Source organism: Chanodichthys erythropterus, chromosome 11, assembly GCF_024489055.1.
Source record: "Chanodichthys erythropterus isolate Z2021 chromosome 11, ASM2448905v1, whole genome shotgun sequence".
NCBI lineage: Eukaryota > Metazoa > Chordata > Actinopteri > Cypriniformes > Xenocyprididae > Chanodichthys > Chanodichthys erythropterus.
In genome coordinates this window covers 30,497,135-30,514,959 of record NC_090231.1, presented here as the reverse complement: position 1 = coordinate 30,514,959, position 17,825 = coordinate 30,497,135, and the positions used below count along the sequence as shown (strand labels likewise).

At 36.4% G+C, this 17,825-nt stretch overlaps 1 protein-coding gene across 2 annotated transcripts; it reads left to right on the top strand.

The window, feature by feature from the left end:
• The first annotated feature begins 725 nt into the window (after nucleotides 1-725).
• zdhhc1 (zinc finger DHHC-type containing 1) lies at nucleotides 726-16,069 on the top strand. Of its 2 annotated transcripts, none has more exons than XM_067402314.1 (11): nucleotides 726-1,302; nucleotides 2,994-3,238; nucleotides 3,410-3,585; nucleotides 4,064-4,165; nucleotides 4,769-4,896; nucleotides 5,040-5,195; nucleotides 6,637-6,758; nucleotides 8,995-9,083; nucleotides 11,322-11,436; nucleotides 11,588-11,687; nucleotides 13,484-16,069. In XM_067402314.1, exons 2-11 carry the CDS (start codon nucleotides 3,020-3,022, stop codon nucleotides 14,032-14,034), a joined length of 1,758 nt encoding a protein of 585 aa, XP_067258415.1. In that variant the 5' UTR covers nucleotides 726-1,302; nucleotides 2,994-3,019; the 3' UTR covers nucleotides 14,035-16,069. The 2 variants fall into 2 exon arrangements, with proteins under 2 accessions (XP_067258415.1, XP_067258414.1); XM_067402313.1 differs by having other exon boundaries at nucleotides 8,992-9,083.
• Nucleotides 16,070-17,825: the final 1,756 nt, after the last annotated feature.

Sequence of the window (17,825 nt, the reverse complement as noted above, 5' to 3'; positions counted from 1 at the left end):
TAGAAACATTTTTATGTGGAATATCTTTGGACATTTGTCATGAATGTAACTGTTATGAATGAAATGGCAGACACTTATTTTTTTCATACAACAATTTGGAGTGAAAATTTGATGTCCAGTAGGCTATATCTAGATGTTTGTGTGAGTGGCACTAACAATTACAGTGTGTAGCTTCTCCAGGAAATAATAATATTTAAATAAATAAATAAATCATGCAAAAACTGCGTGATGTTCTTTCTTCTGTGGAACACTTCTTTTTAAAGATAATAATAATATTAGACACAAGAAAGAATAGCCTACATGTTTGGAATGCCACGAGGGTAAATGACGAAAGAATTTTCAGTTTGCATAAACTAGCCATAAGATAATAATGGTAACAAAAAATACTTGTGAAAATATACAAAAAATTGCATGTGCTTAACGGTTTTCATATAGTTTTAAAATATTTTATGCTGCCATCTAGTGTAAAACTGCCTATAGCGCAACACTGAAAAGCTTGTGATGCTGTAAAACAGAAACAAATATATCAGCACAAAGTATCTGCATTCAACGAAATAACTAAAAAAAAATAAGCTTAGTATTTGCCTCTCTCTTAGAGTTCATTTTATAAATAAAAATATCAATTTATAATCATAAGAGTATTTTACAAGTAAATTATATTTACATTCGTATTTATTGGTAAAGACTTTTAATTTGAAATAGAAGTATAGCTGTTTTCCCGGATGTAACGTTAGGTGCGTCGGGCAGCTATTAGTACACAAATTGTCATTATATGCCGACAATATTGGATTCAGTGTCTCTGCTCTATTATAAAACCTTTACTTGTTGGTATGTGTGTAGTCTTTTAAGCAGCCTGGATAGATTAGTTTGATGAAACGCTTTGGATATTGATCGAGATGTGCGCGTTACTGTAAAATGTGATTTGTTTGCAAAATGATTAGTTAACGGTACAGTTAGTCGTGTTCTCCACGCACAACAAGCGGTTAATATTAGGTCAGTTTCAAGTATCTTATTGGTTTGGTGCACTATTGCAAGTTAATTACTATCTAGACGGGATTAGTTTACCCATAGCATGAGAACGTGGTGAGAGATTTGGGTTACTGAGATGCCCGCTCCGCTTTCAGGCTATAGATACGGTAAATGAGTAAAGCTAGAGCTAGCCGACGGTGCTGTGGATGAGTAAAGCTCAAAGATGTGTCACGTTAGTGGTAGTTTTCGTGTAAAGAAAAAACAGTGCAGGTAATGTTGGCTGATTCAGATATGGCGGAGCAGCCCAGAGTCCTGTCATCAGTAACTGAGCAGGTGAGTTTCATGGTTTATAGTGCATTGTTTCATGATCTATAATAGGTCAATGACCTATAAGAATATCAGAGTTAATAAAAAGGAAACTAGTTTAAAACACACTTCTAGAAATATAATTTTTGCACTCATGTGGTGTCAAACATTTTGAAGAAAAAAAAAAAAATACAATTGTTTAAACAAATTTCTACAAAAACTTTGTTTGAATGTCTCTAAAATGACAAGTGGTGTAGCTATCAAATTTTTATTTCATTCTGGATGAAATAATTTAGAAATACAAAATTGTGATTAGTGTCTTAAACATTGTTCACTTTTTTTTCACATTTATTTGTATAGCGCTTTACACAATACATATGGTATCAAAGCAGCTTTCCAGAAAATGCATGTCAACATTACAATTTAGAGTAATCTGTTATCAGAGGTGACTGTGTCTACATTATGTAATTTCAGAAATGTACATACAAATCACACAGTTAGCTAACAATGTATTAACTTAAGCAATGTATTAATTTAAGGCAGAAACAATGAACACTGAAGTAATGAATACATGTTAACAATGATAAGGATATATAGCAAAATTTGGAATGGTGCATGATGATCCAGAGTTTTTGATATAATTTTAAAGGGATAGTTCATCCCCAAAAATGAAAATTCTGTCATCATGTTCTCACCCTCATGTTGTTTAAAATCTGTATGACTTACTTTCTTCTGTGCAACATAAAAGAAGATATTTTGAAGAATGTTGGTAACCAAACAGTTTTGATTATCTTTGACTTAGTTGTATGGACAAAAAAACCCCCACTTCACCATTTCTCAAAATATCCTCTTATGTTTAAAAAAAAGGGAGCAATACAGGCTTGGTATGACTTTAGGATGTAAATGATGAAAGAATTTTCATTTTTGGGCGAACCATCCCTTTTAAAGGTGCAATGTGTAAATTTTAGGAGGCTCTATTGACAGAAATTATGCAATATAATATACATATATTTTCAGTGTTGTATAAAGACCTTACATAGTGAACCGTTATATTTTTATTACTTTGGAATGAGCTATATCTATCTACATAACACCACGGGTCCCCCTACATGTTAAGTCGCCATTTAACATGTAGCACTAAATGGACAAACTGCTCTACAGAGCACGTTTGCTTGACTGGCTTCTCTCTGCTGTCTCAGAAGATGACATCTTTGTCCTGTGTTGGCCACCGTAACTTCTCTAAATTGCAATTTGCAACCTCACCACTAGATGCCACTAAAATGTACACACTGCACCTTTAAAGGAACACTCCACTAAACTCAAGTTGTGGTAATCTTTTCCTCCCTATTGTGACGATAAGCCAAATTAAATGGCTTCTTGAACGAGAAAAAATGTAAGGTGGGATTTGATTTTGTCCATTGCAAATTTGCATGGTTGTGGTTTGCTATTGCTGCAATCTCATCTGAGTGACAGGTTTTCCCGCTCTCACGCCAGTAAACGCGTCATCAGATAAGAGAAGAAATGTTGCTTCAAGTAGGAGGGGAAGTTATTTTGATTAAAGATTACTAGGGCACATAAATTAAAAAAAAAGAAAAAAGATGATGATGTGCATGGAAAATCATAATAAATGCTGCAATATTCAATAAAAATTAAGAATTGTCCATTTTGATTTCATGGTGACTTTAAACGTAAAACCTACTGCAATATTTTAATGGCAGGAGTGACAGAAGGAGGATCCCCTCTCATGGATGTCTGCAGTAAGAACTCCAACCGCACAGCCCCAGTGAGCGAGGGGGGACCCAGGAGAGCTGATGTGCCCCTATGCTCTCGGACCAATGGTTGGAGCTGGCCCCCGCACCCTTTCCAGCTCCTGGCCTGGCTGCTTTATCTCTACTTTGCTGTTACTGGCTTTGGCGTATTTGTGCCTCTGCTCCCCACACACTGGATCCCAGCCGGATATATTGTATCCTTGTTTTAGAGTTTGTCATGTGGCCTGCAAAGAAGCTGCATGTTGTTATTATTGTACAGGTCCGTTTATCTGTACCCTCCCTTGGAAGTTGGAACCTTGTACAGCTCTGTGTGAATTACATACAGCCAGTCTGCTCAAGTTATCAGTCTTTAACTCAGAGCTCAGTGTACAGCAATTACATTTGTCTGTCACCTTTTCATGCACCTGATGGCCGTCTCCATCGACCCTGCAGATTATAATGTCCGAGCTAAAAGTTATAAGGGACCCATGCCGGTGTTTGACCGCACCAAACACGCACACGTCATCGAGAACTGTCACTGCTACCTCTGTGAAGTAGATGTGTAAGTACAGACATGCTGCTGTCTATTTCTCTCTTGTCATGCTTTTATTCAACCTTATTTCTTTATTAATATGGCTGCAATAGCAATATAAGAACAAGACTGAAAATTACAATTATTGTCGTCTTGTAAGTTTTAAATTGGAAATTACTAAACTACTGATTGCGGCACTTTCTAATGCTGAAAGACTGCACATATACTGTCATTAATTTGACAGCTGCAGTTTCATCTGCAACTTGACGCTAACTGACAGATAACTACTTTGCATCTGACAGACTGAGTAATGGTTGTTTTCAAGTGATTTTCTGAGTTTACATTGTTCTTTATCATCTCCTGAAGTAATGCTCTTTGGTGGATCCTGACATAGCGTTTGCAAATTTCACTGGATTCGATATCTGTTCTGCCCAGTGCTCTACCTAAAAATGAATTTTCAAGCAGCTCTTCTATTCTGTCCCACAACCTGTACATTTGTACTTTCCAGGGGCCCTAAATCAAAACACTGTAGTGCGTGTAATAAGTGTGTGGCAAGCTTTGACCACCACTGTCGATGGCTGAACAATTGTGTGGGCAGCAGAAACTACTGGTGAGTCGTTTTCACGTCCTCTTCCTCTTGTTTGTTTTCAACGTTCTGCTGTTTCCATGGATAGATATTTTAACTGTGTGGGTCTTCAAGGTAGATCCTGTGTCAAACTATTCAGAAAAAAAGATGTAACATTCAGATATAGCATTTTATTGTGTATTTCACCATATCCAGTATGCTGACATGACACATTTCATTTGATTTTATGACATATGTAATGTTTTCTCAAATGGAAGTCATAAAGCAATCATGAGATCAAGTGCTGTTGCTTAGCATCACATACAAACACTCTTTTCGTTTGTAAGTTTTATTTTCACTGGCAGACCTTTGGGATGCTTACCAATGAATCAGTCATGTGTTTCTTTACCTTGTAGTGTAGCACATGTCTTTTCATTAAATTAAAATATGAATATATGTGCAGTCAGTGTGAATAAAGTACTTATGACATAACTTATGTAACATTATGTACAAGCAGCATGACATCCACAAATTCACCTTTATACACATACATAAAATAGCATTTAGTCTAAAAAAAATCTCTTTGAAGCCCTGAAAATCAATGAGTTTTTAATTATTTCTCTTTCTATCTTTTTCTATTTGTGACAGGCTTTTTCTCAATAGTGTGATTTCTGCTCTCCTGGGGATTGTTTTGGTTGTAGTTATGGCTAGTTATGTTTTTATAGAGTTCTTTTTGGACCCATCAAAGCTTCGATCTGACAAGCATTTTCAACAGGGTAAGAGGTGTTTTTTGTGTGTTTTGAATGTACTGAAGTTGGTCCTTTTACACACGACAACATATAATACAGTACATGTGATATTTCTGTCCGTGTTTCAAGGCTCTCATCCTCTTTAATTCTCTTTGTCTTCCTGTCTGCAGTAAGGAATGAATCTGTGATGTGGTTTGTGTTCCTGCCAGTGGCTCCAATTACCACAGCAGGTCCAGCTATTCCCGCTCTAGCAGGAGTCACCATTGCTCTGGGCCTACTGTCTGCACTTTTGCTGGGCCACTTACTCTGCTTCCACATATACCTCAGTGAGTACACTCATGTATGTTTTTGAAAGAAAGCTGTTACGTTCACCATTGCAATTTAAAATAACATGTTTTCTAATTTTATATGCTTTAAAAAGTCATTTATTCCTGTGTTGGCAAAGCTCAATTTTCATGATCCATTATTCCAATCTTAGGGTGATACAAGATCATTCAAAAATAATTGTAATATCCCAATTTTGTGCTCATTGAACATTTCTTATAATTATCAATGTTGAAAATAGTTGTGCTGTTTAATATTTTTGTGGAAAGTATGATACAGAATTCTTTGATGAATAGAATACTCAAGACCAACATTCATTTTGAAATAGATTTTTTTTGTAACAATGTAAAAGTCATTACTGTCACTTTTGATCAATAATCCAATTCATCCTTGCTGAATAGAGTATTCATTTCTCTAAACACAAATCTTACGAACTCCAAACTTTTGAACAGTAGTGTGAGAGAACACTCCCCAGCAATGCTCACTTCTGCCTTCAATACTAACCAAAGATTAAATTTCTGTTCTTAATGACTTGCCTGCTTAAATAAAGGTTAAATGAAAATGAAACTGCTACTAGGCTTATAGTGCACTCACATTCTTAACTGAACTGAATGCATTAAAAGTCAATGCAGCACAACTGAAAAGAAATATATATTTGCATATGTCGTTACAAATGTATCTTTAAAGCGTTGTTTACTGCAACTAAATATTAACTACCTGCTCCTTTTGAACTGTGCCAAGAGGTGAGGGTGTATTTCCTTGATGTCTGGAATAAACAGGAAGCTCAGATGAAATCTTAATTCTTCTGCGTATAGAGACCGCAGTTTGATTACCACTAAACTGTTTTGGTCACTCACTGCCTACCTTCATCTCAGGCAGATCTGTGTGGCTTAGAGCCGGCCTTGGTAACCATAACAACAAAACACCACAGGCAAGATCAGTTAATTTTCTGAAGCCTCACCGACAAACAGTCAACCGGTAATCAGTCTTTGGTTCTAAGGTTATTTGATGTCTTGTTGCTCTGATTGTTATTATAATTAAACATTTTCCTCTGTGGGTTTGTCTGCTTGCAGTAGAGATGCTTCTGGCTGAACCGAATCAAATTAACAATAGAAGAAACATAAATGTAAAAAAAATAAAAAATTTAAAAATTTAAAAAATGACATCTCACTGTGTGCCACAAGGGGGCATTCTTAGGAAATCCAGTGGCAGTAGAACTTGGTTCATATCTTTCTTTCAAACCTATTTTTGAGATCAAATAAGAAATAAACATCCACATCTACGCTTAGTAGATTTCAGGTTTTGCCTAATTATATGTATAATATGTAGATATGGTTCCTATTCTGAACGATAAAATAAATGTGATGTGTATGGGTGATATGGCAGTTGACATTTTGTGTCAGATTCTCTGTCTCATTCTCTCCATCTCATTCTCTTCTTCAGTGTGGAACAGACTTAGCACATATGAGTATATTGTGCGACAGCGGCATCGGCAAGAGGCCAGAGATTCTAGAAAGCCTCCTCCAGAAAATGAATCTGGGATTCCCAAGATGAATCTTATCAAGGTACTTTACGCTGCACAGCGGTGATTTTACATTTTGATGCACAGTGTCTACACAATTTCTTTTTGTGTAAAAGTAAAAAATGTGATAAATTAATATTTGTTTCCACCCACATTCCTGAGAATGAAAAAAGGAATCCTGAAAAAATGCATCGCAGTTTCAACAAAAATATTAAACGGCACAACGGTTTTCAACAATGATGATGATAATAATAAGAAAAGTTTTTGAGCACTAAATCAACATACTACTATAATAGTAGTTCACTATGTGGATTTAAAAATATATTAAAATAGAAAACAGAGCAATAGTAATGTGTTTTTCTTATAATTTTTGATCAAATAAAGGTGAGAATAAGACTTCTAAAGACTTTCTAAGTCTTTAGAAGTCTTAATAAGACTTTCTAAATCATTAAAAATCTTACTGACCCCAAACTTTTGAACTGTACTGAATGTATTGCCACAGCTCCACACTTCCTAAACAACATTCCATAGTGGTTTAGTTTTTTGAGTTTTTGAAGTATCTGTTCACAAATCTATCAGATTCCCTTGTAGGCTTGTGTACTGAATTTGAATACTGAAAACAGAGCTGTGTTGCCCACATATGTAATCATCAGGGTGGATAGCTCATGGCAACCTAATTGTTGTAACAACCAGGTTGTTAAAACAACCTAGTGTGGGGACGAAATCATCTGCACAGTTGCTTCTCAGAGCAATTAACACATTCCCAGGAAAACTACTCCAACATGCTACTGCCAAATCCGCACAGGGGCGGCACATTGAGCTCACACTAAACTATAGGAAATGAGCACAGACCATGAGTTCACTTCCTGCCACAGAGCACATGATGTGTATTCTGAGCACAGTGTGATCCTGCCTTGATAGACATTGGCACTGCACTTTTAAATACAATGCTATAAGCAGGCATTACAGTAACGTTGCTCTTTGACAGTACAACTCAATTTTCCCCATTATGGAATTTATGTACTGCTCCAGGGGCTTAATTAATTGTGATAATTTTTACAATATTGTAGCGTGTGCTTTCCGGAAGGGTTATGTAAGCTGACCTCAGCCTTAAAGGGTTTATTCACCCAAAAATGAAATTTCTGTCATTAATTACTCACCCTCATGTGTTTCCACACCCGTAAGATCTTCAACAAAAATGATGACTTTATTCAACAATATCATCTCTTCTGTGTCATTAGCTTACACTGTTTTACATTCACCGCTTCCAGGTTCTACGTCAGAACGGCAAGTCATTATTGGCCGGCTCCTGCATCAGCATCACGTGCTGCTCACGTGAACAGCGTTGGCCAATACTGGGCCGTTCTGATGTACAACCTGGAAGCGTTGGACGTAAACAGTGCAGGAGAATGACACGGAAGAGAAGATATTGTTGAATAAAGTCATTATTTTTGTTTCTTTTTTTTCTTTTTTTTTCCTTTTTTTGGCACAAAAAGTATTCTCGTCGCTTCATAAAATTAAAATAAAACTATTTTAACAATGTCTTTAGTACCTTTCTGGAACTTGAAAGTTAAATCTCTGTCTACTGAGGAGTCATATACCTCTCGGATTTCATCAAAATATCTTAATTTGGTTCCAAAGATGAACTAAGGTCCTATGGGTGTGGAACGACACGAGGGTGAGTATTTAATGACAGAATTTTCATTTTGGGTGAACTAACCCTTTAAATGAAGTGTGCATGTGACTTCACTGTTCCTTAAGAACTGTTTGCTTTTTGCTCCTTATGTAAATTGTTGTGTTGGGCCACATACACAAGCACAGATGTGCCATCGTTGTCCCACACCCATAAGACACACAAACTTGCACGCACATACTCTTAGATTCTACACTCCTCAAAATGAAAAGGAAAAAAAAAAATCATCCGTATCAACGCTTATGCAAATGTAACTATTGTTGTGAGTTTATTGGTTGAGAGGTTGTGTTGCTATGATGATAAAAAAAAAATGAGGCTTTAGATTCAGCTAGTATGAGCAAATATAGATATGGTGTTCATCTTTTTTTCTCCTCAAGGTTGTGCATCTTGAATGTCGATGCTAAATTACATCTTAATCATATGATGATTTTTTTTTTTTTTTTTTTTTTGTGTAGTAACTAATGTTTCATGTGGGACAACTACTCCTTTTCAAAGCAATAGTGATTAGTAATGTATCTCTGTCTCTGATATGCCTGTTTTCTCTCACCATGATTTTATTTCCATCATTGTTTTGCTGCTGCAGCAGCAGGTCGGTTATAGTGGGACACTCGGCTACACCAACCCTGAGATGGAGGTAGAGAATCCAACCGCCATGTGTTCCCAAGAAGGAACAGCGTAAGTTTTTCCAGCTAGATTAATAAAATGTGATTACATGCTTAAAAATAATAACCTAAAAGTTTAACCTAATAATCTATCTTTGTAAAATACTTCGGGTGGTGAGACTGTGATGCTTTACATTAATTGCATTTAATGGTACATTAAAATAATACTAATGACATGGCCAGTGACTCAAGAGCTAATGTTACGTACCCTACCTTTTAAAAGTTTGGGGTAATTTTTTTATTTCATTTATTTTTTACTGTATTTGAACAAATAAATACAGCCTTGGTGAGCATAAGAGACTTCTTTCAAAAAAGAACTTCCAAACTTTTGAACCAACGTGTATTTTATGAGACAAGTGTTAAAATGTGGCCAGACAGCTCATTGTTGAAGCAAGTGAGTAAATGCCACTGACTTACTAAACACCGTGAAGAAATAATTGAATAGAAAAACAGTCTCCTGTTCACACAAGACTTGGCTTTCTATCCCCTTTAGCATTGCCCGCATTAATGTCTACAGTCAGCCAAATCGACGTTACTCTGCACTTTTTGTTCTAATAGTGGCTTAGGGGGATGATTGATTCCTTTAACAGTGAAAATAGAAATAATCTCATTTATTTTATTGGCCAATTATGCTATCATGTCAGTCCTCTGAGAACTCAGCTGGAAAGGAATGAAGGATATTAATGCTTTTGTGGAGCAGTTAAAATGTGAGCTAGAGGATCAGTTGTAGATTAAAGAAGTTTTGCTTATTTGTTCTTTATATCTGGATGGACTAATCCATAGGTTCCTTATACATCTGAATGCTTTATTCAATAATCCTTATTTTGATAAGCTTTTTGCTTAATTGAGAAAGCCCTGTGAACTGAGTGTTTGTTAGATATTAAACTTCTCAGGCTCCTAACTGGCCCAGTTACTTGGGTCTGTTTTACTCATGTGTCATATTGCATAATAAGAAGCAGTCACCATTAACGGTATTTCATAATGCTTATTACAAAACAAGCATTGACATTGTTGTCATAGTGGCAAAGTTGTTTCCCATGACATTTTAAACCCTTAGGTTATTATACATTAAAGGCTTCACAGTTAAATGGTAATCTCTATTCACTAACAGTTGTTGTTAGTCAGTCTGCTGTAACTGTAAATAATGTAAAATATTACTGTTGGACATTAAATGGTGCTCTTGAGCCATGAAGTTACACCTATTCTGATGCAAACCTTGTTAGCTGGAGTGTCTGGAAGAGGTAGCAATGACATAGAGCGAAAGAAAAGTGTGGATATGTGATTGCATGTGGCAAAACAGAACTGTGATCTTACAGGGCGACAGCCGTGCTGAGTGATCAGTGATTCCATAGAATTTGGAAACAGTTTGTCATTGCATTTTGTCATTTGGCTCTTGGCTCTTTCCACTTTTAGAAATAATAACACATGATCATAGGGAACAGTGGACACATTAGCCCCTTTCTCACATATGGTTTTTACTGGTAAATTACTGATCAAGAGACCCTTTTCAAAAATATCGGTAAATCGGTTCTGACAATTTACCAGTAAGGGAAGTTGTAACAATACTGGTAAATAACCGGTATGATGCTGTGTGTGAACACAGAATAAAGATTACCGGTATGAGCACATACGAAGTCAGAACGCCCTGACGTAAGAAATCTGAATGACGCAAGAAAGATGTGAATACTCTGTGATGTTTACACTAAGCTCTGCTGCTTTTAATAGTTTTTCTATGTAAATATGAGCTAGATGGATGGACATCTTTGACCGTTGCACCACGTTTCACAGCTTTTTCAACCTGCCTTCTTTTTTCATTCATTAACACTGCGGCTCGGCAGTTGGAAACTATTATGCACATCTTGTGTTTTTAAGAACAAAAACGTATTCTGTTTGATCATCCCCTTATGCCTGTCACTCAGACATGAAAAATGTTGTCAAAATAAAAGTGTTGTCGAATATTATTGAAACTAAAATGCTTTTTACTCATGTAGGCAAATGAATGGTGCACTGACATCTTAGAATTTACCGGTATTTTGATGCTGATGCTGTGTAAATGGTCTCGGTAAAAAGCCATAACACTGTTTCTTGTGTGAACAGCATATTTGTGTATTTACTGGTAAAGTCATTCTGGTAATTTTACAGTAATTTTATCTGGATTGCTGTGTGAAAGGGGCTATTGTCTGTGGTATTACATTTGAAGTAAAAAAAAAAAAAAAGTCACTGTAGAAATGTTCTTTTGTCATTTGTGCAGGCATTACGGCAACGGCCGGATCAGGGCCTCGTCTGAGCACATGGGTGAAGAAGAGCTCCTCCCTGCTGTCTTAACCGAGCACAAAGCATCACCTCACCCTCACAAACCCACACAGGTGTGACACGCCACAATGACCAGGCACACAAAATCAATTTTTATATTAATTTCAGGGTCTAATTACACAACCAATGTCCTGTACACTCTACTGAAGTTGTAACATTCTTCTGCCCCAATATGTACTAAAACAATTTCATTTATTTCCATAGAAAAAAAAGAGGAAAGTGCGCAAACTTGCAGCTGAGGTAAACAGTGACAGGTCCATTGACACCAGCACCAACAGAGGCATGCCAAAGTCTGCTGAGCAGGGTAAGACAAACATACACAATCAGCTGATGACTATAATATCTCATTGATTTACACTACCTTTCAAAAGATTGGGGTCGGTATGATATTTTTATGTTTTTTAAAAAAAGTCAAAGGAGGACATGAGAAGTGTAATATGTGATACCAAGATCAGAGGAGTACAGGTCAGAACAGAGATGAGAGTAAGAAATAGTGAAAGTAAGTGGTAAAGGTTTGGGAAAGTTTAGCCTGGTATATAACATTAATATTATACGTTTATTCACTTATGTTTATTATGCAATTATTAAAGGATATGTTTTATATATTAACATTTTATAGTAATTTATATATTAACATTATATAAAGTGCTGCAACATATTAGCAGCATATCACATATTGAACATCAAAACTAAGATAGGATCTTGACTAATCCTAACAGTGCGTCACTAGATTAGGAGACTTGTAAGTTATGGAAGACGTTGCTATTATATAATATTAAAGATCTGCATCACTGAACAACACCCTGTTTGCTTTAGGCTGGAGTATTGTACTAAGAAGATAAAACTATAATATAAAAGTTGAAACCTGTTAATAGTTGTCTTCACCTGATGTATAACTTTATTTATCTTCCAGTGCATTGTTCACTTGTATTTACAGTGTTTGAATTGTTCTGTGGTCTTAACTGCCTGTGTGCCTTATTCAAATGTTTGATATAGTGTTTATTGAAGCCTATTTCTGCCACATAAGAAAAAAATAAGAATTATGACACAAACAGACAGCTTTGACTTGTGTCAAATATATGACGTACCAACTAATATAATATATATAACTATGTTTTCAGTGGTGTATAAACACCTTTCATAATGAACCGTTATGTTTTTATTACCTTAGAATGAACCATTTCTATCTACATACACCGCGGGTCCCCTTACATGTTAAGTCGCCATCATGCGCAGGCATGTTTCTACAGCAGCCCTAAACGGACAAACTGCTCTACAGAGCACGTTTCATCACTGTGTTGTTGTTCTTCTAAATCGTCCATGCTTTTAGAGGCAGCTTGCATCGTCACTACGTTGAATACACACAAATTAGTAGTAGTAGTCATCTGGTTTATTAGAAACAGACTGTTCTTTGTTAGAAGTAAGAAGAAACTTCATTGCTTCACTGGCTACTCTGCATCTTTGTCTTGTGTCGGACAGATGGCCACCGTAGCTTCTGAGAAAGGCAGGGCTGAGCGCCATTGGTTGCAGTTCGCAATCTCATTGCTAGATGGCACTAAAATTTACACATTGCACCTTTTAATCATCAGGATTTATATCATAATTGACTTTATCTCACAAATTCATTTTATGTCATTATTTATGATTTTTTTCCTTATGTGGTGGAAATGGGCTTCCATAAATAAGCTGTTTTTATTTACACAGGTTTAATCCTTTAGTGTAGCATGTAGTTTCCCATTATAATCTTGTTAAAATGGCCATTAATTGAATAGATTAGGTCAGAGGGCTTCAGCCCTGCTCCTGGAGGCCCCTGTCCTGCAGAGTTTAGCACCAACCCTAATCAAACACATCTGAAGCAGCTAATAAGCTCTACAAGATTGTTTGAAAATCACAAACTGAAGCAGGGCTGATATAAACTTTGCAGTGAGATGGGCCTCTAGGAGCAGGGTTGAAGACCTGTAGATTAGGTAATAATTGTAGCAAATGCTACTTTTTCATACTTAAAAAAATCTATATGGTGTTTTTCAGTGGTCTTAATATTGGTGAAACAGTGTGTGAGTAGTTACCTTTGTGATCTGTGTCTGTGCTTTACACAAATAGAGTCCTCAGTAGCTGCTGCCACTGTGTCCTCCTCTCTTGGTCAACGCTTACCCTTCCCAGCATTTCCCTTGCGGGCCTCCCTCCCACCTCTTGCACCTGTTCAAGCCGCCGGCCCCCCTGCTGAGTATCATTCTGACTCTGCAGAATCTCTGGAGGAGATCCCTGTAGCAATGGCACGGCTTGGCAGCGCTGCCCTGGCTGGAGCTCCGACCCCCACCTGTGCTACTACTGCTGCTGCTGTTTCTGCCACCACCTATTCCTCTTCTCTCCAGTGTGCTTTGCCTTCCTCAGCAGCTGGACAAGCTTTACCCTCCCCTCAGCCCAGGACCAAGAGGAAAGCGGCCGTTCATAAAGCTGCAGAGCAGAGCTTTGAGATGGTGTCCCATAATCCATCTATGTTCGTGAGTCGAGAAAGCGGGGAACCTGCCATGCCCCAAGAGGGCATTATCAAAGAAGAAAGTCCCCGTGTGGCGAAACGCAAACAGACAGGTAAAAAGAGAAATATGGAGGGCACAAAGCTCAACTCCAGATTAGGAACCCCAATGGTGTAGAGATTACATTACAGAGACGCATCACTACTCATTGGCACTTGGTCGGTCTTGTTTTTCTATTAAAAAAACAAGCTGCTTTGGTGCAATCACATAAAAACTGATGTAGCACTCAGAACCTGATGCAACCTATGCAAACACCACTGAATGTCAGCAATGTGGTTTTTGTTGTCTGACCTTTTGCTGGACAAAACATCTAATGCTGGTTGTCATTTGGTCATTCTAAACACCTCATATTGCATAAAGTTGCAAATAGACATATTTGACTGTGGGTTATAAGGTCCAGTCTTAGATCAAAATCACTTATATAAATATTTATTCATGAAATTATGGTAAAAGTTGTTTATGGATTGAAGCCTTGGACTTGGGCCCTCAACTTAATGAATCTTTTAAGGAAACCAAGACACTATATACATCTATTTAGCCTTTCATTAATTCCAGTACAGTTCACTACAACTTTGCTGTAGCATTGCACAAATATGTTTTTTAAATACTTAATGCAGTGCTGCCATTTTAAACTATTTATTTATATATGTAAAATGCCAAAGTTTTAGTTTTCTATGATGAAATGCACGTGACCACTGACTTTCATTTTTTTGCCTGTGTACATTATTGTACATTTAAGTTACCTAATTTTTAAATTATTATTGTTGTTGTTAACTGTTGCATTTCCTTTTTATTGTTTTTATAAGCGTTTTATATGTCTGGTTGTTTGAATCCGATCCAGTTGTGTTTGAGTGAACTTGAGTTATGTACTACCTAGTGTACTTCTAGTGGTATTTAAATCTAATGTCATTAATGTTTTCTGTTATTACACCTTTAGTACTTACTCGAGTACTTTTGTCACTTTCTAAATGAACATCATGTCACATGATGTCAGCCCTCATGAGTGTAATCCACTCCCTCCATCTCAAATGCTGCTCAAACAACCCATTTACACATTAATGTTCAATCTGTGAATGGAAACATTCTTGGTACATGATGTTTTGGATAGAGGGAGTGGCTGAGTGATGGTGTGATGGGGAAGCAATATGATTTTTTTATTTTTTTTATTTATTTAAAACAAATAAAATCAGTTTCTCTTTAACTGTTTTCCTAGACACTTTTTGTTTAGAGTTATCAATGATTTTTAATATCATCTGTTAATTTCATTTATTTACATGTTATATCAAATTTAACAATTTGGTGATTGTATTTTCGTAAAATTTGACTCAAAACATTTGGATAGGATAGTAGAAAGGTCCACAAGATGGGACTCAAGCTTAAAGCATAATTGCGCTATGTCAGAGTGCTGCCTGACTCAAAATATCTTGTAATAAACATTTACACTGCAAAAGACCCCTGCAATATTAGGATTAATAAAAGGGTATAAATCTAGTCACACTCATTCTTTGATGAAGATGATAAACAGGTAATGACTCTCAGACTCAGGCTATGTTTTACTGAATCCAGTTTAAAACGTGAAATAGAAGTATGATCGAGATGTTAAAAATAATAGTTGAATAGTTTCTGGAAGGTCAAGAAGTCAAATGTGTAGCTACTGTATCCCACGGTGTGTTCCACACACAGTGCCCTGCATGTATTGCACATTTCGTAGATTATCTGGATATTTCAGGCATGTGGAAAATTTGCAAATGGTGTTCCATCTATATACTGCAGAATTAGTACTAATAGTACGATAGTATGCCATTCTGAACATAGCCACAGTTATCATTATTCCTGAACCTTTTACCTTTTTTACCTCAATTTCTACTGCTCAGTAAAATCTGCACATGTAGCCTCGCATGATTGTTGTCCTGAATCCATAATATAATTTTTTTTCAAGAGGACATTTATTTTTAAGGCTCCACAATTTATGTATGCACATGTCCATACAGAGTAAATCCAAAGCCGCCATGCTGGGAGCGGGATTCATTGGGGTTCTGTATATTCTTGGCTTGATTTTAAAGAATACTTTTATGCCAAAAAAAGATCTATATAAAGAAAAATGTCTTACATTATTGCATAATACTTTCATACAGGTTATTTCATTTCAATGTTTACGAGCTGTTAATTAATAAAAATTGATCAAAATTAAGAATCTTTTCTTCTAGTGATATAGCAATATTGGGTAACACAAATACATGACAAGATGATGGCAGACTTTCTTGAGACAAGATAAAAAAAAAGATCCAAATATCCAGAATTAAAATCAAACTACACTACTTAGAGGCTGTGTAATTGTGTAAAATTGTATTGAGAAAGAGCATTCTATATGTAGCATAGACCTCAACAGGACCTGCACACAATCATGTCCCAAACACCTGCTGTAGCTCCTGGTATATTTTAACACTACATGTTCATAGGCTTATCAGTTGAGAACACTACTACTTTTCTCTGCCAGGTCAGAAAGTTGTCAAGGCCGTAACATAGGTGAATAGAATTTTAGCTAATGGTCACACATGGAGTTGGAGAAAAATCTTTCTTTATAGCCTACTTCAAATTGAGATTTTTTTTTTTTTTTTTATCAAAATCTAGCTGCTTGGAGACATGTAATAGAATTCATGACATCCACTGAATAAGAGTGTGGTTAACCACTTAAGTTTATTTACCAACAGCTGAAGTATGATATCATTGGCAGATATGCTTGTGATTTCCTTGCCTTGAGAATGGGACTATTGTTTTGGTTAGAAAATAACACCGGCAAGATAGATCCTGTTCCTGAACCAGCTGTATAAAATCATTCAGACTCTCCTTCCTCTCCTGCTTGAAGCTCAATATCATGTTCTGCTCCTACATCTATTTAATGTCAAACTACTATAAAAATGGCTACTTATTCTGCTTTTAAAGATTTTTCATAGGTATATTATATTTTTTACAAGCATTTAAAATGTTTTAAAAATGCCTCTCTAAAAAAAGCCAATTGCACATTCTCAGACACTGTACTTCTGAAAGCCAGGTGGCTGTTTTGGAGTAGTGTGTACCCAGAGTAACCATGGCATCAGGATACTATAACACTGTAACACTGACAGTCAGTTCCTCTGGTGAAGAGAGGCATGCAGCAGAACTTGTGACAGGACTCACAATGACAGCAGCAGCATTACTGGCAGAAACCTTTTGGCTGGAGCCAGCGGTACATGGCACGCAATTATTTAACAGAGATGTAGAGCTCAGTTTTCACAATTCACCTTGGTTGATTTATTATGTGGTCAAATCATTGTCATTGGAACAGATTTATAGACTCTGCTGATCATCATAGTCAAACAAAGGCCTTATTATGACTTGCATTATGACTTCTCATGAATTATACGGTGTGCACTGAAGGGAATTTAGTATTGTCAGTATGTGATAGTGAGATTAAGGGATTTTATGTCCAAAGCTCCTCCCATGTTAGTTTTACTCTGTTTTTTTTCTTTCACTCACCATCCCCACTTTTTCTTTTTAATGTCTAAATTCTGTTCAATATAATTTAGAGGTCTAAATTAAGTTTTCTATTAATATTTTGTAAGATGCCTTATTAAAGTTGTCCTAGAGTTGAAAATTGAATTTACCTCGGCATAGTTAAATAATTAGATTTCAGTGCATGGAAATGACATACAGTGAGTCTCAAAAACCATTGTTTCCTCCTTCTTATGTAAATTTGATTTGTGCAAAAGACCTCTGAAAAACAGGCGAATCTCAACATAACACCAACTGTGACGCAACAGTCGGGATCATTAATATGTACGCCCCCAACTCTTGCATATGCCAGCCCATGTTCAAGGCATTAGACAAGCCATATTAATGTCTGGAGCAGCACAGCTGGATCAACAGAC